Source organism: Crocodylus porosus, unplaced genomic scaffold (genome assembly GCF_001723895.1).
Source record: "Crocodylus porosus isolate Cpor-Errol unplaced genomic scaffold, CroPor_comp1, whole genome shotgun sequence".
Lineage (NCBI taxonomy): Eukaryota > Metazoa > Chordata > Crocodylia > Crocodylidae > Crocodylus > Crocodylus porosus.
Genome location: NW_017728943.1, coordinates 40,775,198 through 40,797,109, shown reverse-complemented (window position 1 = coordinate 40,797,109; position 21,912 = coordinate 40,775,198). Strand labels below are relative to the sequence as shown.

Below are 21,912 nucleotides of genomic sequence, written 5' to 3'. Positions count from 1 at the left end.
GCTCGAGATGCATCTGTGGATGCATGACAAGGTATGGTTGGCCTTCCTGACTGCCTCCCCACACTGCCGGCCCACGTTCATCTTGGAGTCAATGATGACGCCGAGATCCTTTTCTGCCTCTGTGCTGACAAGAGGGGAGCTCCCCAAACTTTGGGTACGGTGCCGGTTGTTCCTCCCCAGGTGCATCACTTTGCACTTGTCTGTGTTGAATCCCATCCTATTCTCATCCACAGTTTATGATCAGGTAATTAAAAACGGGAGAAAAACAACTTTCCAACAGGCATTTTATCAGGATTCCTTGTTTCCAGTTTTGGCAACATCTTCTCAACAGCCAAAGAAATTTCAGCAGAAGCCTTCCTTTCCACAGTGCCACCTATGTAAATAACTCCTGATTTGATGAGACTACCTTTGGTACAAGAAGAACTGAATCTCCATGTCCATCTGGTTATTTACCACTAAGGCTACTGATGCAGTTCTGTGGATACAGGTCCACCAGAAAATTTCTCTGATAAACCCCTGTGCTGCAAAAGCCTCCAGGAAGGCAGAATCCGGCAGCTGTGCCAAACCCTTATGACTTCAGCTTTGGACCTGTGTGACATCATGGAAATAACTGGCCCCCCAGTATGGCTGAACTTTCTCCGTTATTTTGTAGTAACATCCTCCTTTGCATTAATTGTCAAAAATATTAATTAGGCCAGAGCAAGAAAGCTTATACAGCAGTTCAAATGCAACTGTGCTGCTGCCCCCCAGGGAAGATCCATAATGAACAGCTTACTTCCACGTCCAGCTCCAGAATGTCAGCAGTTGTGTTCATCAGGGATCCAATGTTGGGCTTTGTTCTTCCAAAATCTCCGTGCACAAACTCTTTAATGTAGCTAGACCTTGGTTAAGGGAAAGTTGATGTGGGCATAATGTGACTGACACAGTTTATCTACAGAGGCAAAAACGATATGGCTAGAAACATTTAAGCAGAGACACCAATGCCTGTTTCTGTTCCTGATCCTTCAAGATGCACAAGTTATGTCTTATGGATTTGATTTGGGAACTGTTACCTGGAAGTGCAATAAAAGGCACCTTACTCTGGAACCAAAATGCAATGCTGAAAGCTACATATTTTTTGCTCCTTTTAAAACCGGGTGGCGTTTTTTTTACAAAACTACAAACCTATTAACATATAAGTAGTAACAACCCACACTCCATCCCAATGTGTATTTGTCAGGGTGGAAAAACTGGGGCTTGTTTCTTGTTTTATGCAACTGTTGCTCAGATAAATGACAGTCATGCTGCTGAATTTCCTTTCAAGAAATGTTAGAATCTAAGAGCTGGGAAAACAGCAAATCACAAAAAAATAAATAACTTCAAGACTCTAACAAAAGCCACCTATTCACAACTCCCTGCTTCATCTTTGCAGCACATCTGAAGTCCTACGTTATATTTATCAATGCCAACAGCAGCATGTCCACTGATGGCAATGAGCTGGATTGAACCCTTGGTCATGTACATTAACACAACGTTTCAAGGTCCATATAAGACCTAGAAACAAAAGGATACATTAAAAGAGCATTTTTCAAGCACAACTGAGATTTTTTTCCCCCTATGCATTCAGGACAGTGTGTGTTTCATTATGCTACACACATATCATGAACAGCGCTACTGGGTCATATCTTCAATATAAAGATTTTCTTTAAAAACTTGCTAAAAAAGTGGGCACACACCAGTCAAATGCTGCCCAAAATTCAGTGCAAATGCAGGCAGAGCCAAAAGCTGGCAACTAAAATGTATAGTTCTATCTTCCCAACCTAGGATAGGGTCCAAGGCTTGAATTTCAGCATTCTTAAACAATTCTAGCGAAAGCTGAACTGCATATATAGCTGTGCACTTCAGCTGCTCACATCTACCTTCAAACTGATTTTTTAAAACAACAATTGTGTTTTGTTTGTATATCCAAGTTGGCATTTTTGGGCTAAAAACATGTACGTTTCATCTCTGAGGCCAAACCACTGAAACAAGGGAGTTTGTAATGGAAACAATTGACTCCAATGGTACCAAGAAGCACGATTTATTCAGGCAAATGTTTTACTGAAGCAGCTGTATGGACAGGAGAGATGTCTGACAAACCTTTGGGGATGAAACAGCTTTTCCCAAAGGCACCACTAGAAGACAACACTGACTGAACTACTACTTCAACACAGATTTTTTTTGTAAATTAATCATACAGGAAGTCTAAACCCATGGGTTGTGACCCAAAAGTGGGCTGCTACAATATATGAAAGGGTCACGAACAAACTTTAAAAAAATGGATTGGAAAAATTAAAAAATGGATTCTCTTTTAAAGGAGAAAAACAAGGGAAACTGCAGGTTTCCCCTTTTAGGTTGGCAGAGTTCCAGCCTGTGAGGGGCTGAAGGGAGCAGGAGGAAGGCAACCAGGCAGAGGGTGCCACATGCATGTGTGCATACACATGCACATGGCAACCAAACAGCATGGAGAGCAGTTCCCACAGCTCTCTGCAGGTGAGTCCTGCCCATGCTGGTCCAGCCAGGCTGCAGCTCCATGCCCACTGTGAGTGCACAAAATCTATGGGGGAGGGAAGGGGAGAGCCCTCCATGCCCCACCCCCTGCTGCCTGGGGGTGGGGGGTAGTGGGTTGGGATTGAGGGGCACCAGCAGGGTTGATGGGGCGGAGGGCTGTAGGTTGGGAGTGAGGGGCACTGACAAAGCCAGGGGGCTGTTTTCTATTTGAACTATTTACTGGGTTGGGACTGGCCATCAATGTTTACAAATGGGTCCTGGTACAAAAAAGGGTTTGAGAACTACTGGTCTGAAGGATACGTCCCAGCTTGTGTTTTCAGATTCAGACGAAAATGATGTTCATCTATGTACTCTGATGTCATGGTGTGAATAACACGAGTTCTTACTGCTAGAGGCCTTCTGTGAAGAACTCGCAGAGGGGTTTTCTGGTCAAGTTTTAATTCCTGTTGAAAGATTTAACAAAAAGAATAAACTAATGGTCCAAACACCAAGCACTCACACATGAATACTCCCCTCCCACACACACAGACAAACATGAGCACATATACACACATGGTCACACACAAACACACATAAGCATTTAGCTTTCTCTCTTACTCTAAGGCATCTTTGTAAGAATACATTTTGAGAGTTGAAGGCTCTTCAATTTTCCCTCCAAATATATTGGGGAGAAGGACAACTTAAAAGTGTACTGAGAGAGTCTCATGTGAATGCAAGCTAGGAAAACCAGAAATGCAGAGGAATAATAACCTTGAAATCTCCATAGTCTCTTGCTGGAATAACTCCAGGATTTACACACTCAACGAGAGCCTCGGGGCACTCTCAAAAAAAAAAAAAAAAAAAAATCAAAGGCTTTTGTCTAAAATACATCCATCCCTCCACACATATGAAATGGAAAGCAGAGCTGAGAGGAGTAAATGGAAAGCAGAGCTGAGATCTCATCTCATTCTTTTCAAGGACTTTCCCTCTACAAAGAGAGGCATTGATTTTGGAAGCATCTTTTTCTTTTGTGATAAAAAGCAATTATTTTGCAGCAGTTGGCCTTGTCCATTTTAATGCTTCATGCCAAAATATACACAATTTTTGGAATAAACACTAAATAAAAGTAGTTTCTACTCCAGAGTACTCTGCCTGACAGAATACTCTTCCTTTGACACTGCTGCAATATGTCAAAACCTGAACCTGGAAGTAGTCATCTTACCATCTCATGTGTGTCCCTGAATGATACTTGGACCAATTCCCATGAAATCATAACATTTCCTTTACTTCAAGTACCTGGCTAAGGGTTTCTGTTTGTAGCATTCTGCAGAAACACTGCTTTGTTCTTACTGGCCCAAAAGCAGCTTTAGCAGGGGCTGGACAAAAGACTTAAGTTTTGCGTTAGTCTTCTCCTTATTCTGCTTGTTGCTTCCTTACATTACTACAGTAATGTGGAGGGCACACGGTGAAATTTCTACCTCTAAATGCATTTCCTACCAACTGATATCTAGTATAAGATCTACCTTCCTTTAGGCCAATAATGTTTGTTGGCCTGACTGAAGAAGCAAAACAGTGACTGTATATTAGCAAAACACAGACTTATCAGTCCAAAAGGTACAGCAAAGGGGAGATGGGATAGGACAGTCTGCATAACAAAAGGATGAAAGGAACCCATAATCAACAAAACAGAGAGAGAGAAAAACAGACATGGAAAGAGAGCCTACTCTTACTTAGGACAGGCATTCTCTAAAACTAAAAAGGAAACCTAGATACCTTTACATCATCTAGAAACGCAATATCTTCCTTTTGTATTGACTTGTCTGTCCAAATTAAGGCACTGTAGGTCTTTGTCTTTTCCTGCTCACCTTTCTTCATATGCCCAATTGCCTCCCTAAACAAAAAAAATCAATTGCACACAGAACATGTCAGAGAATAGCATAAGTGAGAATGTTTGCCGGCCCCTCCCCACCTCCAGCTTCATTTTTTTTTTTTCCTAAATCCCTTCCCAGTGATTACAAATACTGACCTGGTGACCAGCTGCAAATCTCGAACCTGTATTTTGTCTGATGAGCTATTAATCTTCTGTTAAAAAAAGAATGGGTTAAGAAGAATGCCCTGTTCCAGAGAACGTACATTTTCTGACTCTCTTGACATGTGAACAACATACCTGCTGAAGTCCCTTCATTTCCTCGGCAGTAAACTGTACTCTATGAGGATTCACCAGCTCAATTGTGAAGGGCCTTCCTGGCAACGTGCACAATGATAAAATATAGAAACATGCTGTTCTAAATTATTGTTTAGATTTGTGCATTAAGGCTGGGAGGTTTGAAAAAAATGCCCCTCCTGCTATGCAAACATGACTAGGGCTTATGGGTTACAGGGACAGGGCCATCAGATGGCAGGAAAGAAACAAGGGACATTTTTGGCTACTAAACCTAAGCATCAGCAATAAGTGCAAATTATGGCTTCCCAGAAGGCATCTTGTACAAGTGTCTGCTAATTAAAAAATAAAATAAGAAAAAGTTAATTAGCTTATTTTCTATCACCTACACCAATGCCCAGGTGCAAGACTATGTTAAATCCCATTCCCTCAACTAAACATCTGTTTTAATGACTGCACTTTCTGTACTTGGAGCCGAAGACAATCCCAGGATATGAGAAGCCTGGAATCAAACCACAGATCAGACAGTATCTGGAACAGCTCTTTGGGTTTTTTAAAATAGTTTTTCACTAAAGTAGCTTCTGCAAAGCTGAAAGCCAGTGGCCACTGGAAGTTCTATCAGAACGCATTAAGTACAAGAACCTAGTCCAGAAAGTGAAACAAGCATTTTTCCTAAATACAATGGTTCAAAACAGAATTACACAACAGAAAACAGTGTAGGAATTAATAAGACTTAATCATTTCAAATTTGGAAATGCCAAGGAAAACATTTACAAACTATTGATTTCTAAATGTTTCTATTTGTGCTGCCACGAAAATTATGGAAAGGTCTTATTTTCAAGAAAGAGCATCAGTTTCTGTTAAAGCCATACATGCCACTAAAGTTAGCAACATACAATTTTAGAGTAAAGTTGGTGTCACCAAACAGCAGTTTGTTTGGGTAGCTTTGGGGCACCAGTTTTTTGGGGGGGTTTCCAACCTTACCTTTGCCTAATGTTCTCACATCCACATCTTCTCTTCCAGAGGATGAAAAATTAAAACCTTTCAAAACAGAAGTGAACATGGAATGTGATTCTAAAGTTAACATAGAATGTGATCCTAAAATTGAAAGGTGGACTGCCTTCTTTCTAAATCAGTTTGTAAGATTTCCAGGAAAATAATTTTAAGAAACAAACATAGCCTGCCATATATTTCAACGAAGTTGGAGACTGTGCCCCTGGTTTCTTGAAGAAACTGAAGGAGATGCATCACAGCTTTGACAAATAGTCTGAAAGATCAATTCAATCCTGAAAGGGACACTCCTCCCTGGTAACCTCAGTCCCTAACCCCAGTCAAGGAGCTTGCAAAGGATCAGAGGAATTCCTGACCTCTAAATATGCCTGCTTGTTAGCTATACACTTGGCCAAGAGGAACTTCCAGTCCATTCTTAACCCCTGTATATTGTTTCTTCCAAGACATGGATTTGATTAGCTTGATATTTAATTTACTTCCTCAGATCCTTTCGCGAGTTAACCTTGGCCCAGGCAGTAACACCTCCATCCTTGCTAGAAAGAACATGGAAAAAAAAAATCACTGTTTTGATATGACAATAGCTTAGTGAATCTCTCTGCAGAGAACCCTGAAAGCCAGATAGGTTAATAATCTCTCTTCAGCCTGTATGGGGGAGTCAGAAGGAGAGCTATGGCTTCCTCAGTTTTAACTGCCAGGTTTGTGAGGACCAGCATCAGTAAAAATCAGAAGCTACTTTCTTATTGGCACTGTGTCCAGTAAAAGGAGAAACGTATTTTTTCAACATTAACATCCAGGGCTTTGTACTCTACTCCTGGGGGTTGAGCATGCTCCTTAGACCTTGTCTAGACTTATTCTGCTCTGCCCACAAACTCCTGGCAGCAGACAGCAGCCAGTTACCGATCTGCCAGAAACTGGGTAGACTCAATGGCTTCCTGAGGTTCTGCTGCAGGGGCTGTGCCACAGATCACAAAGTGCACAAAGGGAAGGCATGAGCTGTGATAAGGAATGCAGCAGCAGGAGAAGGCATGGGGGTGGCTACACATCAGCTACCAGCTGCCAAACAGCAGCAGAAGCCTCACCCCACTTGGCAGTGATGGAATAACTCTGCTGACTGAAAGGAGGACTCTGTCGCTAAAGAGGAGATTTGGGTGTCAACGCATTCAAAGTGCTGCTTGGCAGAAATACAGTTTAAAACCAAAATGGATGCCCAAGAAAATATTCAGGAGTGCCTGAGACAGAGACAAGGCACCAGTCTTTCTGGATGACAGGGAAACGCCATTTGTCATTTAGCAAGTACGTTCATGCTTAGCTCACACTGGATAATGCAATGGGAAAGTAGGGGTACATCGATAGAGATTCTGGGGGCCAATACCAATAGCCAATTTTTAAGGAGACATATTGGCTGATACTGATCCGATTTTCAATATAGGTCCGTCCAGTTGCTAAGTCTGTTGTGGTGGAAGAGGAGAGGGGAGGGAAGGGGCATGGAGGGGGGCAGATCAAGGACCCTATGGTGAGGGAGGGAGTGGAGCTGGGGCAAGTGCTGTCCAGCTGGGCAGGAGGCAGGACACGGGATGGAGCTGTGGCTCATCTGGGGGGCATGAGGCAGCTCCCACTGCTGTGCACACCCCAGGAAGGCAAGGGGTGGGGTGTGTACCCCCAGATCTGTGCGGGGCAGGAGAGTGGGTTGCAGCTGTGGACTGGGCTGGGAAGTGGTCAGGGTGGGCAGCAGCATTGGGAGGGGGCAATGGGGGGGGGCTGCAGCCACCCCAAATTTTGCCATAGCCTCCCCAATAGTCCCCCCCCAGAGCCACCACTATCTACCCCAAGCACAGCCACGGACTAACACCCCCCACACACACACACACACCCACATGTGCCGGAAAGAGCCAGGTGCAGCCCTGGCCCCAGCCTGCAGTTGCAGCCCACCCCACACAGATCCAGGTTCCCCCCTCCCAGTGCCCTCCTGGGGTGCGTGCCACGCTGTACTCCTCAACGCCTATATGCAGTGTAGCAGCTGTGCATATGCACAGGCATTTATCGTGAAATTATCAGTCACATCAGGCCAATTTCTGATACAATCAATTTTCTTTATATTGGTGCCGATCCAATATCGGACCCATGTATCGGTGCACCTTTCCTCTATGGGAAAGGATAAATTTTGAGACCAATGCAGGTGGTTAATATTTTCACCATTAATTGATAATTCATTTTTTGTAAAAAGAGCTTTCATTTATAAATTAAGAGTGTCCCATGGCTTGTAATAAAAAAACTATACACACTAGATCCATTTGAACCTACGGGATCAGTTGAAGAGCTGTTTGAAAAAAGGGGCAATAATGCCATTCAAAATAAAGATTGCATCCAATTATATACAACTCAGGCAACATGGAAGCCAAGGAAGGATAAGCCTTTGAAGGCCTTTCTGTAGTGACTGCTACCAAAGAGAGCAGCTGTGGTAGTTGTTCCACCAATTAAGGAAAATACTTAATCAGACAAAATCTTTTGACACTCACTGTCTGCTTTAAATTCTGTCATTAGGTGCTCTGAAATCAGCTCTTCCACTGAAGATTCCAGCTTTCGCTTTCCATCAATAATCCATGGAGTCTGTGGTAAATTCCTTGAATATTTGTTGTATCGTCCTGTCAGAAAACAAGTAGTTTTCCATGTATGAACTGAAATAACAAACGGGGGTTTCTGAATCCAAGTATTTCATAGTATGATCATCTAATCCCATGGGGCTTTTGCAAAAATAACATCACCAACGTTTATTATTTAAAACATAGATCAAGGGTGGGCAATTATTTTGGGTGGAGGGCCATTTACCCAGTACTGGCAGGCTGTCAAGGGCTGCATGGGTAGCCCCACCACTTGACAGGTGCCCTGCTCCCTGGTCACCATCTTGGAACTAATGTCCCAGGGCCAGCACTGGTGAGCCTACAGGGCGGCACAGGCTGGCAGGGGTCTGTGGAGTTGAGCTAGGCTGCACCAGCAGGGAGAGTGGGGAGCTGGCCCAGCTCCATAGAGCCCCTCCTGGCTGGGACCCTGTACTCCTGCCACCCTGCTTTGGGCCCCACCAGAGCTGGCCCTGGGATACCAGTGTGGGCCCTGTGCTCCTGCTGGCTCCCCACCCACTCACTCCCAGTGCCCCCCAGCCCCGTGGTACACGTGGGGGGCAGCGCACAGCCCTGACCCCCTGCTTGCCGACAGAGAAGAGGCTGGTGTTGAGCGCGGGGAAAAGCAGCCCCTTGCCCGCCCCATGGCGAGTGCTCCCTGCTGCAGCCACTCGCAGCCTACACAGGGCTGTCTGGAGCAGGCACAGGCAGCCCCACATGGGCTGCAAGTGGCTGCAGCGCAGAGCACCGGGCACAGGGCAAGTGAGGGGCCGCTTTTCCCCACGCTCAGCACCAGCCCCGTTGCCAGCCTGGGCCCTGCACTGGCTCCGGGCTCGCCCGTCGTACGGTATGTGGCAGCAGCAGCTGCGACCCCCCTGCTTGCCGTGCTTGGCAGAGCTGGCTGCTGCTGTCTGCCCCAAGCTCACATGCTAGGCAGCCCAAACACTGCCTGGCACAGCAAGCGAGAGAGCCACAGTTGCTGTTGCCATGTGCAGCCCTGATGGGCGAGCGCAGGGCCCAGGCTGGCAGCGGAGCCAGGTTACAAGGTGGTGCTGAGCACGGGGGGGAAAAGTGGCAGGGAAGGAGCTCAGGGAAATGTGGCCCAGGGAAAAGCTGAGTGTGGGGGGGGCCATGTGCCCACCCCATGGCCAGCGTCTCGCAGCCCCCATGAGGCTGCCTGTGCCTGCGAGCCCAGGCACAGCCCTGCACAGGCTACAAGCAGCTGCAGCAGGGAGTGCCAGCCATGGGGCAGGGAGGAGCTTCTTTCCTCCATGCCAGAAAGGAGCAGGGAAGCAGCCCAGGGAAAAGCTGAGCATGGGGCGGGGAGAAGCAACCCCCTGCCCCATGGCCAGTGCTCCCTGCTGCAGCCACTTGCAGCCCATGCAGGGCTGTCTGGAGCAGGCACATGCAGCCCCAGGCAGGCTGCAAACGGCTGCAGCATGGGGCACTGGCCACAGGGTGGGTGAGGGGCCGCTTCCCTGTCCCGGGCTCAGCTTTTCCCCAGGCCATATTTGCCCGGGCTCCTTCCCTACACGGGGTCCCCCACTGCCCCACTTCCCCTTATCTGTGGTTCCGGTGCGGGGCAGCCACATGGTCCCAGGCCAGAAGTTCCTGTCATTTTTGACAGGAACCAAGGCCAGAGAAATATTAATTTTCTAAATTCTTTAGAGTCCCCGCAGGCTGGATAGAATGGCCTCATGGGCCGGATCCAGGCCGTGGACCACGTTTTGCCCACCCCTGATATAGATACTTGGATAGGGCACTATGGAAACACCTAAGAGGAACACAACACTATGGTGTTCAGTGCAGGTTTGGGATGCTGTGTGCTAAATGGAGTCTGGGAACACATCCTGAATGAAGAGGACAAAAAGAAATACTGTACAAGGATTCCTCATGAATGAAACAGAAACCTTTTAAAAAACAGTATATTTCCCAGTGATTAAAGACTATGTCAGAATGCACACACATATGGGATCCTGACTCTGAAACCATTAGGTTCTTTACACAGGTGTTTGGATGCCACTACCATATTTATTAGTGTAGCCTACCATATTTTCTTCTTTAAAAAAATAGTAATCAACTGGAAAATATAATGCATCAATGCAGCTGAGGTCTTATACTGAGACAGGAAATTCAAACTTAAGGTTTCCATAGCAAATGTAACTCAGCAATACAACATACATGAGAAATTATTACAGCTAGCACCAGGTACTCAAACGCTACGTAGGCATAAGGAGTCTCCAGTTACAGTTGCCATGGGGACCACAATTTTGATTTCTAATTTCTACACATCTATATACTAATACAGAAGTAGAAAAATGTGGCATCCCTCTCAATTGTGATGATAGGCACGAGTGTTGACAGCAAGAGATGTCACACTCAGAGTTGTCATATATAATTTCATCAAAGCAAAAACATTTCCCTGAGATGTGTCAAGTTCAGCGAAGTTTCAGGGTATGCCCACACTGAAAGCAAGCAGTGACTGCAGCTGTTACAGGCCATGCCAGTTACTGATAACAGCATAGCAGCATGGAACTCAGCATGCGCTGCAAACCCCACTTGAGAAACTGAGTAAATACTACAGCATTTATCCAGCACTGAGCTCTATGCTGCCCTGCCTACATTGTTATCAGCACCTGAACTACCCAACTGAGAGAGATCTCATGGATGTCTATACCTCTGCAGCTACACCTTTGACACAGACATATGGCTTGTAAGCTAAGACACTGGCCTAGGGTGCAAGCAACCCAAGTTCAAGTATTTGATCTTGGATTAAGCTGGGATGAAAAGCGCCTCTCAATATGAGAGAAAGCAGGGACTTCAACCCGGGTCTCCCACATCCCAGACCACCCACCCACCCACACTCTCACACTCCTGCTTCCTTGACTCAAAAAGCTCATATTTCTATTTTAAAATGGACATTGTAACAGTTCAAATACCTAAACAAAAACAGAGAAATGTGTGATGTTCCAATGGAGAATGAAAACCTAAATTCAAGATCCTGAAAGATGCTATAAATCAGAGTTGCCAGCTTCCAATCACAGACTTGTATCTGGTGTTAACAGACCATAAGGAGGACTCAATCAGGGAACAATCCTGATTTGGCTGGGAGAAGGAACAGATTATTTGAGAAAGATACATCTCTACCTCCAATTTTAATGTGAAAGATGAATATGAGCAATGGCAAGAACTGATTTATTAAAAAAAATTCCAAAATACAAAACTCCCACATTAGCGTAAAGTTAAATAGACTTCTTCAGTTTGAAATCTCAATTAAAAATACTTCAAAGCAGTTACAGGTATCATACCTGCCTCTCATGCCAATTTTTTGTGGGTTTAAGATCACATTTTCCTATTTTCACCTCCCCCAAATCATCTCTATAAAAGAAAAAAATCCCACACAAACAAATGGGGAAACTGACTAATGCTGTTTCTGTCACACAAATAATGAAATTACTATGTGCATTTGACAGTGTTTTTGCTCAAAATAAATGAGAGAGAGAGAGAGGGAGAGAGAAATAGTATTTTGCTCTCGTCTGTTTCAGTTCAAATAATCTCCACTGATACTTGTGACAATCGTGGCTTTAAAAAAACATCAGAAGTGTGAAATTTCCATTTAACACTGCAAAGTTAAAAGAATCAGGAAACGCAAAATTTAGAAGTCCTCAGAAGTGAGGACCAAAACTGGCCTCATTTACACTTCTGTCACATCAGACTAAGTCCACTGTAGTCAGTGGACTTGCTCAACTAGGGATTTATGCCAGCACAAATTGAGTAATTGAGAGGGACGAGGGGGACCTATCCCATGGTGAGAGGTGGCCTTGCCATGGATCACAAAAACAAAGCAAGCTCTCCTTCACAACACTAAACCCTCCACCCATTTGATCTCTCTTCAAGGCCCACCTTGGCAGCAGCCTATGTAAATAGACGGGTCTGGCAAAGGGCCTCAAAGAACAAATGATTTAAGTTATTTTGGATCCATTAAAGCACTCTTTGGGCAGATTGTAAGTATCAATGGTCTAAGATGACTTGTCAAGAGAAGTGACTTTTTGATATTCTTGTTTTATACTCTTTTTTCCTTTTTTATTTTAAGCATTCCATCTGCATACAGCAATAATACGCAGTCTTTTTCCATTAAGTTCCTCCCACAAAGGCAAGCTCATCTATGCAGGAAGAGAATGATGGACTCTTGAGGGCATGTGGTGTAAGTACAGACAACTGTAGAGGCCAGATTCAAGAAGAACCTCAAATACACTCTTCACCTATGCTATAAAGGGATTTGGGTCATCAGGCTAGGTTTTATAACTCAGCCAAACACTTGTGTTGAGAATCAAGGCAAAAATCACAGGCTTGGCCTAACATGAATGTTGTTATTCATACCAATCAACAAATATTGTTACATTCACACCGAATTGTGAGCATCACAATCAAACAAAAAATTCATCACAAGAGAACATTTTACTATTGTGGGATCTTCACAGGATAAAGACCCTCCCATGGTAAAGGTGGCCTCAAACTCAGTGCCAAAGCTCTTAACTTTCCAAGCTGCCTCCAACCGAGCCTCTTTAATAAGTTGGTGTACAAAGGAAGTGCATGTTTCTTCACAACAGCTTCTCCCTGTCTGCTTTACTGGAACAAAAAAGCAGCAAAGCAGGAAGGAAAAGCCTGAGGGTCACCTTAGCCTGGAAGTAAGCACTAGTTCCTTGCAGCAAACAGTCCCTCTCCTGAACTTAAGGAGGAGGCAGAGACAATCCTGACTCAGCTTGCATGCATTACAAGGTTGAGGCACAGCAGCCTAGCAGCCACCTCCAAGCAAGCTGGCGCTAGGTCCAATGAGAGGATGTGGGTACTGCCACAGCATTTAACCATCCCTGAATTTTAATTCACAGAATGTGAATGAGCGAGAGGTTTTGGTTTTAACAGAAAGTGACTTGCAGTGTATACTATTCAATAACATCTTCAGTGAAGTAACCTCTTTTCCTCTCATGAGACATTCAACAGTTTCACTTTTGCAAATAAGGTGATTTTTTTCCTTTTACTTATTCTTGGTGGCAAAGGAAGAATCCAACTGATTTGGCAGTAAGCACTACAAGACACATAAGTAAAAAGAGCAAAAAAAGAAAGGTTACCAGCCACAAAAATTGCACTGTTGGTGCACTGAATTTCCACAACAGTGCAGAAGTTCTTTGGTGCATTTGGGGGACATGGAAAATGCCTGCATAAAGAAAAACAGAAGACAAGCAATTTCAAAACATGATAAGGAATCGCTGTAGGAAAAAGTTATTCAAAGCAACTGTTTACAAATTTACAAAGCTCAATGATATAAAACTTCATTAATCCAAATGAACGACTGGGAAATCCTTTTCAGATAAGTGAGTGAATAGGCATGAAACAAAACTGAAGCTAATGCACTACAACATATACTTTGATAATTTATTTTGTCAACTGAGATTGTAATTTTACAACCTCCTAAGTATAATAGTAAAATCTATTGTAGTATATACTACAGAAATCATTAAAATTTTAATATTATTTGAAAAGTAGCTACAGAATCTGCTAATAAATCTTTTGTTTGGGAGGTGGGGGAAAAGACCAATGATTTTTTGTGAAAATTCACAGCAAAGTGAATATCCGATCATTTCTACTATCTTGTCACTCATGATTTTATCCCTAGTCTCAGTGTTGGGAATGTTTTTTGTAAAGCCTTGGCTTCTGAAGTCAGGGAATAAGGAGGAAAAAAAAAAATCTTCATTTTTGAAGAAGTTAGGGTTTGAATTTGAGGCTAGAAAAAAAATTGAGAGCTACAAACTTCAGGTTCAAATGCAAGAAGACTGACAAAAAACCCCCCAAATGTATTTAACTCATTATATACAAGATGCTTATCACTTTGAGGAACTTGACTCATGGTTTTTGAACGTTTGGGACAGGCAGTATTGCTATCATATCGTATTTTCCTTTTGAAGCATTCTAAATTTTATGCCAGCAGCGCACATAGTAATTTGCTGCTGATGCAACAAGGAACAGTGATAACCTGTACCCCCACCCTTGAGCTATACTTTTTTCCCTGAGATGCTCACTGGACAAAACAGCAGTAAGTCACCCTAACTCTATGGGTCACAATCTAGCTTTCAATTTGCAATATGCCAATCATAGAATAACCTTGGTGAGAGAGAAGCAGTTTCCATTTCCAGCATGCTCACTTCCCAGATCATTATGATCCAACTCAAACATTGAGAGACATTTTTAAAAGACAATGACAATACTCTGTCACCATCCAAATTCAAGTAAAGGCAACGTTTCCTAACCAATACATGCACACCTCAGTAGATTTTTAACAAGTAACAATCCTGGTATATATCTCTCTAATATTTTCCTCCCCATCTTAATTCTTCATAGAATCAGCCTAATACTAAGAACTACAGTTTCAACTTATACTTACTTACGGAAATCCTCTTCTTTTATCTTCTCCAAGGCCTTTATAACTGCCATTCTAGTGAAAACAGACTGCAGAATGAAATGAAAAATATCTTTTATTAATGAGTCCAGGAAATAAGAACAGAATGAAGAGAGGATGTGGGTAGGGTAATTACATAATTTGCCTAAAGAAATAAAGACCACATATTTAAACAATAAAGATAATTTATACATGTGAAGATTGAGTTGCATGTTTTCCTATGTCAAAAATGTCTCCACCATCAACCTATACAAAGATTCTAGTCAATCTTTGTTCTTTCTTTTAACAGCACGGGCTGCTCAACAGTGCAGCTCCTATATAATGAAGTAACTTTACTCACATGCATAAAGCTACACAACAGGAGCATTTGCAAGAGCAAAGTCTGAGTACTTTTTAACTGCATGTTCAAGGAAGTATAGGAAAATAGAAACAGAGCAGTGGGACTTGGGCTCTTTTGGACTTCCTGTATTCAATGTCCTGTTGGTACAAAACACCAGCACAAATCATTTCCAGCAGCCACTGATCATTCACAGCACAGAATTTTCTTCCTTAGCATATATGTTCCTTTCTCATAAACCTGGGGTAGGACCGTCAAGAGCACCTAATTCTCAGTGACTTTCAATGGGACTTGAGCTCTTCAGATCACTTATGTGCTTTTAAGACTTCTACTTCAGACCCTCAGAAGGTTCACCTTGGAGGGTTCCACCCCTCCATTACCTGAGGGTAAATCTCCACTAGCTGATTCACCCCCAAAGATATGAAAGACTGATGGGTGTCAGCAAAAACAGAGGCTGGTAAGAGTTACAGCAAAAACACAAAAAACAGAGGCTGATAAGAGTTACAGGGTTCAGGCCAAGATCTAAAAAGGAGGTGCTGAAAGTGAGACTCACTTTCAGCACCTCCTTTTTAGATCTTGGCCTGAACCCTGTTCCTTATGTATAAAATGAGAAACAAAGCACTCCCTTATGTCAAAAGGGTGAAGATGAACATGTTAAAAATCAGCAGGTGCTCAGATATTGCAGTGATGAGGCCCACATGAATACCTGAAGCAACTGTACTTCATAAATGTAAAAGCCTAAGATCTCCAAATTTAAGTCCCACATAAATACGGGATAAATTTCCCTCTTTCTGGCTGCAAAGCAGCACTCTGTTTATGCACCAATGTGCACACCCCATAGTAAGTATCTAGCTCTCTGCTGGCACATAAAACTGTGATGATACCTAGCTCTTAAGCTGTACTCGTCAAAGCACTGGACTAAGTTGGTCAGTATCATTATTTCTACATTACAGAGAAAGAAACTGAGGTACAAAGTAGGAGTGTGAGAGACTGTCCCAATGTTACTCAGCAGACAAGGGACTAGACAGACCAGAAAGCAAATGTCCTGAGTCCCAATCCAATGCTCTGTCTACTAGGCTGTGCTGGTACCCAAAATATCTAACTAAAAGTTAACCTTTCCCTTAATTTTTAGGCTTTGCCTGTGTCATGCTGTCAAATCCACTGTGATGACCATAATGCACCACTGTGGACTGTCCCAAGTACTGTGGAAATCCTACAGAATAAAACAGCTGGCTTACCTATAGGAAACACTGATAAATATGTTTCCACTAAATAGACAGTTTTTACTTGATTTCCAACTCCAAAACAGGCTCTTAAGCAAGCTTTAAATGGCATTTAAAAGCTATAGGTCACAGGGAATTATGTCCTTTGCATTTTGCTACACAAATACAACTATTATGAGACTGGATTCTTTTTCCTGCGAAGGATTTTGATTAGTCCTTTTCTTTTTTTGTCAAAGTTTTCCTTAGGAATTTTTCATGTTTCAGTTGAAAAGAAGTTTTGGTTGCCAACAGCCTTAATTTTTCAGCAAAGACAGAGGTTTTTCCACAAAAGTTTCTGTTTCATTTGAAATGCCCTTTACCATGGAAGTCTTGAAAGACAATTTTTGACACGCTGAAAAAAACTGACTCTAGGCACTACAAACAGATCAGTAGACCTTTGCAAAGAAGGGATTTCCACAAAGGCTTTGGAAAGGAGCACCCAGACTGAGTCAATTCCTGCATCTCCTAAATGCTGAGCTGAAACCTAGTCATAGGAGACTAAAAAGCAACTCCTGCCTCTAGCAGGTGCAGAACTCCATAAACTCAGTGGAATCTGTGCAGTTTTGCTGTATGATAGAGAAAAGAGGAAGTGGAGGATTACTTGTAAATACAAGTACTATCCTGCAGTGGAAGAAAAAACTAGTCTAGTAGGGGTGCATGTGTGGACACCGAGATGTTTATTGGACAGCTAATTAGTCTACTGCTCAGCAAACATCTCGTGTAGATGTGCTCACAGAGTGCTTTATGCCATATATGTATACGGCTTGAATCCTGGTTAGACCCAAACCCATTTGTCTATATCTCAACTGCAGTGATTCTCAACCAGGGTGCCTTGGGATCCTTTCAAGGGTGCCACAATGTTAACACTGTTTGTTAGGTTAGCTCTATTACGGGTGCAAACATGATTGACAAGATAAACCCAGAGATGTCAAATAGGAATCCATAGTGCCAAAATCATTGAGACCTGCTGTGGTCTTTCTGTGTTCTTAGCAACAGAAGAATTGTTCTACTATTTTTCCTCTAGTCAAAAATTGAGTGAAAACTCAGGGCTGACATCTTCTGAGGGGTGGTCTGAGCCTTTTGAGGGGTGCCTCGAATCTAAAAATGTTGAGAACCACTATTATAATGCAATATAAATAAACAGAGCAAAAGTAATTGAGAGAAGTTGACACTGCTAAGTACTACTCCCCTCTTAATGAACTAGTATGGCATAAGGAGGAACACTTGGTGAAAATACCATTTTATCACATAACTTAATTAAATGGAATAAAGTAATGATGGATACCTCCATTGTGTGAATCAGCCAGAAGTTAACTACTTCTTAGAGCATTAAGGAATAAGCTAGTCCCTGAAAGGCTCCAGACCTGAGAAGACCAGACAACTTTAGCTCATTAAGCTGCTAAGAGGCAAATTTAAGAGGTGTGCCTCTTAAATGGGAGAAACAATAAAAAGAAAGCAGAGGCACTCTTATATTGTCTTATCCTAAACCAACAAGACTATATCAGAATTCAGGGAAAGCTTTCTTTCTGAAGGTCTGGGGAACAGGTGAACTCAGGAAAACATACATGTTTTTGGAAAAGAAGCAAAGTTGTATCAATAAAAACAGAGGCAAACAAATGGAGTGAAGATATTTTTGGAGAAGAAAAGTTAGCAGACATTAAGGTAAGGACTGAAGTTCCCAAAAGTGGGTTTTTCTTGCTACTGACATTAGAATTATACACCCTGGAGAGAAAGAATTACCACTGAACTCCTACCTGTTTCTTCTTTGCTGGCTTGAAACAATCTGGATGTGCCGTAGCTCTAAATACAAAAATGAAAATTAACTGAAATGCTTACAATACTATCGTAATAAAAATAGTAAGGACAAGACTTAACCTTTAGCAGAAATGCTCCACATATTTTACTCTATCACTCTACAGCCTCAGGCAGGCATTGTTTTATTTCACAGTCTTGTTTTAAACCGATGGCAAGAGGTGGCAGCGTTTTCAACTTTCTGACTGAACTTCTCTTTTTATCCATAGAACAAGTGCAATATGGACAGTAGCTATGCAAAATCTGCTACTGGTACCACCATCAGTATGTGCCTCAACTTTGAGTATGAGAAAAAGCGTAGAGCATTCAGCCTACAAAGATCATTTCAGCCTGCAACCTTTTCTCCAAGATGGTCAAGCAAGGATGACTGTCAGCTCCTTTGCCAAATGAACTAGCATCTCTAAATTTACATATTGCTCCTTCTCCTGTTTCTCATCAATATACCCTCCTGACTGGGTATGCCCCGGTGCCCCTCTGGAAAGAGATTCAAGAGGCTATTTCTACACAGGAAAGCTCAAACTAATGCAGAAAAGGTAACATCACAGACTGTTTTCTGTCTCTGAAACTCTTCAAAGGTAACTAACTATCTTTTGCTTCACAAAAGTGAAAACTAATCAGTAAAACTTTAGCCTCAGAGCCTTTCCTGGGTATTAAGTGTTTATAAAGGAAGCTGCCATTCCTATCAGTGGATATCTGGCTACAGACAGATGCTGCATTTGTCTTGGGAGAAAACATTTTTTCTGGGGACAAAGCACAGCCAGATGTCCATGCTTGTTGTCCCAGGAGAAACCCTAAAAAGGTTCCCAGGATACAAAGGTTTGTCCCAGGATACTGCAAATTGCCTCTGAACAGTTGTCCTGGGACTGTATCACTGAATCAACAGCAGAGAAAAGGCAGTGCATTCAGCAGCTCACTATAGCCTAACTGGAAGGACGATGTGTCCTCACATCAATCTTGCAACTTTTGTTCCAGGACAAACAGAGGCACAACTAGTCCTGGGACAAATGTACCAGCTGTTCTTAGCCTCTTTTGATAGAATTAGACAACAATTATTTCTTGCAACAATATAGTTTTCATTTATTGTTGGTGGTCTGTTGGTTAAAGGGACAACAGCACCTCTACAATTTCCTCCAGTTGAAAAGGAACAGGTAGTAACTTCAGACCTATAGTTTCTACACAGAGAAGCTGAGACAAACAAGGCTGTTTGTGATAGATTGTGTCTCTTTTTCCAGAATATAAATATCACTCTTATTTTAAGCTAAATCTCCAAACATAAATTAACAAGAACAGGTTTAATGTTCCACCTGAAACCGAACATTACTTTTCACACATCCTCTGCAGAAGCAATGTGAGAGGTGACAGACTATTGTTGCCACACATGAAACTCTACTCAGAAAGGGTCAGGATGGCAACTTCCATGCCCAAGAAGACAGCTCAATAAAACAATTATTTTACTAGTTCCTCTCCTCCCCCCCAAAAAATAAATGAAACCCACCCACAGGTGCTGTTTAGGTGAAAGCATTCATTATGTGCCAAATACTGCACTTTCCTACCACAAAAGTCACCATCAGTTTTCAAACCCTGATTATCAGGATATCAGTTTTAACACAGTCATACAGAAATAACCTAAAATGCACCAGAAGTTATGTACAGCCATTCATAGTGCAGAACCCTCTAATGCCTGGAGAATTATCTACGAAAGTTCCATGAGTTATTGGAAACCATGCACACCAATGTATTAACTAAAGCTTTCCCAATGTTTTCTACCATAAGTGCAAAGACAAAGCAAGTGCTACAGGGTTCCACTTCCTGTACTCAGACCCCACTCTGCTGCAAAAAGGAAGGTAGGAGTAAAGAAACGAAGAGCTTCTGTACTACCTTCTCCTCTGCCACCCCCTCAATAGCAGTGTAATGCTAAGCATGCTAACTTGCTCTGTAGTAACATTTTCAAAAGAAGGCCACGTCAAAGGTGGGGAGGAAGGGGGACTGGAACCGACAATCTCACAAGGTCCCTTCCAGCCCTAAACTTCTGTGAATCTGTGTGAAGCAAGAGGTGAGAGCAAGCACAGAATCAGAACAAAGGGGTGGGAGAAGCCCTGTGGTGGTCCCCACATGCTTCAAATTTTTGGCTCAACTCCAGCTGCCAACATCTAGAATTGCAGACTATCCCCGTCCTCCCCAGGTTTGAGGAACCTGAGTAGTCAGGGCAATAAAGGAACTGATTCCATCCTGAATGTCCCCCCGCTCCCCATCCAGGTCACCTAACATCAAGTCCTGCCAGTTGTGCGAGAGACTTGTGAGGGATGTGGCAGCCAGGCAGCAATGGGTCTGTGAACCGGGCATTTGAGCCAAGGAAGTAAGAGCCAAGGGAAAGAAGGAGAAATGACAGGAAGACTAGAGAAGTATGCTCTAGTGTCTTGTGGGGACAGTGTGCTGCCTCCCAATGTCCTGATCAGAAAACCATATGATGAGGCTCGTTTCGGCTCAGATTTGATATCCATCAGTATCAGTATAACTATTAGCACATACAGTGAAATCAGATGAAAGCCTTTAAAATCTGAGGTAATTTTTACTATTTAAACTTGATCCAAACTTTCTCTCTTCAGTGGCTCAAATCAAATTTCTAGAATTACACAACCCTGAATAGTAACGTTCGCCATCTAAACCCACACCTTCCAAAATGTTGGGGTATTTGGTGCTCAGATTTAGAACTACCGTAAACTTCAGCTTTGCAGCTCATCCAGGATCTGAGGTCTGCATTCAGACTCATCTCTGGTCTACAAATACCATATATGCTGTAGTCAGTGTATATCAGCAAATGAAAACTAAAAAAGTTGCACAATAGTAAGATAAAGATCTTGTTGTTTACATTGCAACTTACAGGAAATGGCAATCCTCATCTGTTTCTGGGTGAGCAAAGACCACACTTACATCGAACAAGCTCTAAGTCAAAAAAGAAAGACAATTTGTCAGCCAAATCTGCAGCAACTTCTTTCACAAAAACTTACTGAAATATAGGAAACAGCAGGAAGGGAAGAGAGGAAGAATATGATGCAACCGAAATGGGAAACTGTTAAATGGGTCACTGAGAAGCTTTTTCAGCCCTACATCATGATAACATTTTATATTTCTATAGGACCTAAAGACCTTAAAACTACTTTACAGGCATCACTAACTGGAGTCTCAAACAGGCATCAGTCCCATTTTGCACACAGGAGAACCGAGTCACAGACAGTAACTACCCACAGCCTATTATGGTCACTAAGCCTAACGAATCATGGAAAAATTCCATCCCAGTCATTTTTATGAAAAGTTTATTCAGGGATTTAGTTTGCAGTGACTGGAGGCCTTTGAGGCAAAGGCGTTGCAGCCTAGCAGGCAGACAACAGTGCCAGGAACTCCAGAGTAATCACAATTCCACCCCCAATTCCCTCTTTGCCCTTGGGCAAATATGGCTCATTACCTCTGTTATTCAGATACCAACATACCTCAAGAGGGCTATTGAGAAGATTGGCTAATATTTAAGTGCTCTGGAAATATATGGGACTAAAAAGTTACGCTACAATACTTCTTGGAGTAGTTTAGTGTCTGTGGACTGTAATGCTTTTGCTGTCTTATATTTTAAGAAATGTGTTTCTTTAAGTTTCCTTCAGTAGAACAGAGAGGTTCTCCATCCACGAAGGAAAAGAGAAGTAGTCTACCCCTATTTACGACTGTAGTTTCATGTGAGTTACCAGTTCCAGTTGAAGGGG

The 21,912-nt window shown here is 42.7% G+C and overlaps 1 protein-coding gene across 6 annotated transcripts in view; it reads right to left on the bottom strand.

The window, feature by feature from the left end:
• Positions 1-21,912, bottom strand: part of PUS10 (pseudouridylate synthase 10) — a 58,058-nt gene that overhangs the window by 2,523 nt on the left and 33,623 nt on the right. For 5 of the 6 annotated variants that reach the window (XM_019549225.1, XM_019549226.1, XM_019549223.1 and 2 more), the window contains 11 exons: positions 21,042-21,103; positions 18,103-18,148; positions 14,735-14,799; positions 13,425-13,510; positions 8,197-8,322; positions 5,654-5,710; positions 4,676-4,752; positions 4,535-4,590; positions 4,282-4,399; positions 2,830-2,972; positions 776-875 (listed from right to left, as the gene is read on the bottom strand). In XM_019549225.1, the coding sequence (XP_019404770.1) occupies positions 776-875; positions 2,830-2,972; positions 4,282-4,399; positions 4,535-4,590; positions 4,676-4,752; positions 5,654-5,710; positions 8,197-8,322; positions 13,425-13,510; positions 14,735-14,799; positions 18,103-18,148; positions 21,042-21,103 (936 nt within the window). The remainder of the gene's footprint in view (positions 1-775; positions 876-2,829; positions 2,973-4,281; positions 4,400-4,534; positions 4,591-4,675; positions 4,753-5,653; positions 5,711-8,196; positions 8,323-13,424; positions 13,511-14,734; positions 14,800-18,102; positions 18,149-21,041; positions 21,104-21,912) is intronic. The other variant, XM_019549227.1, reaches the window with a different exon arrangement.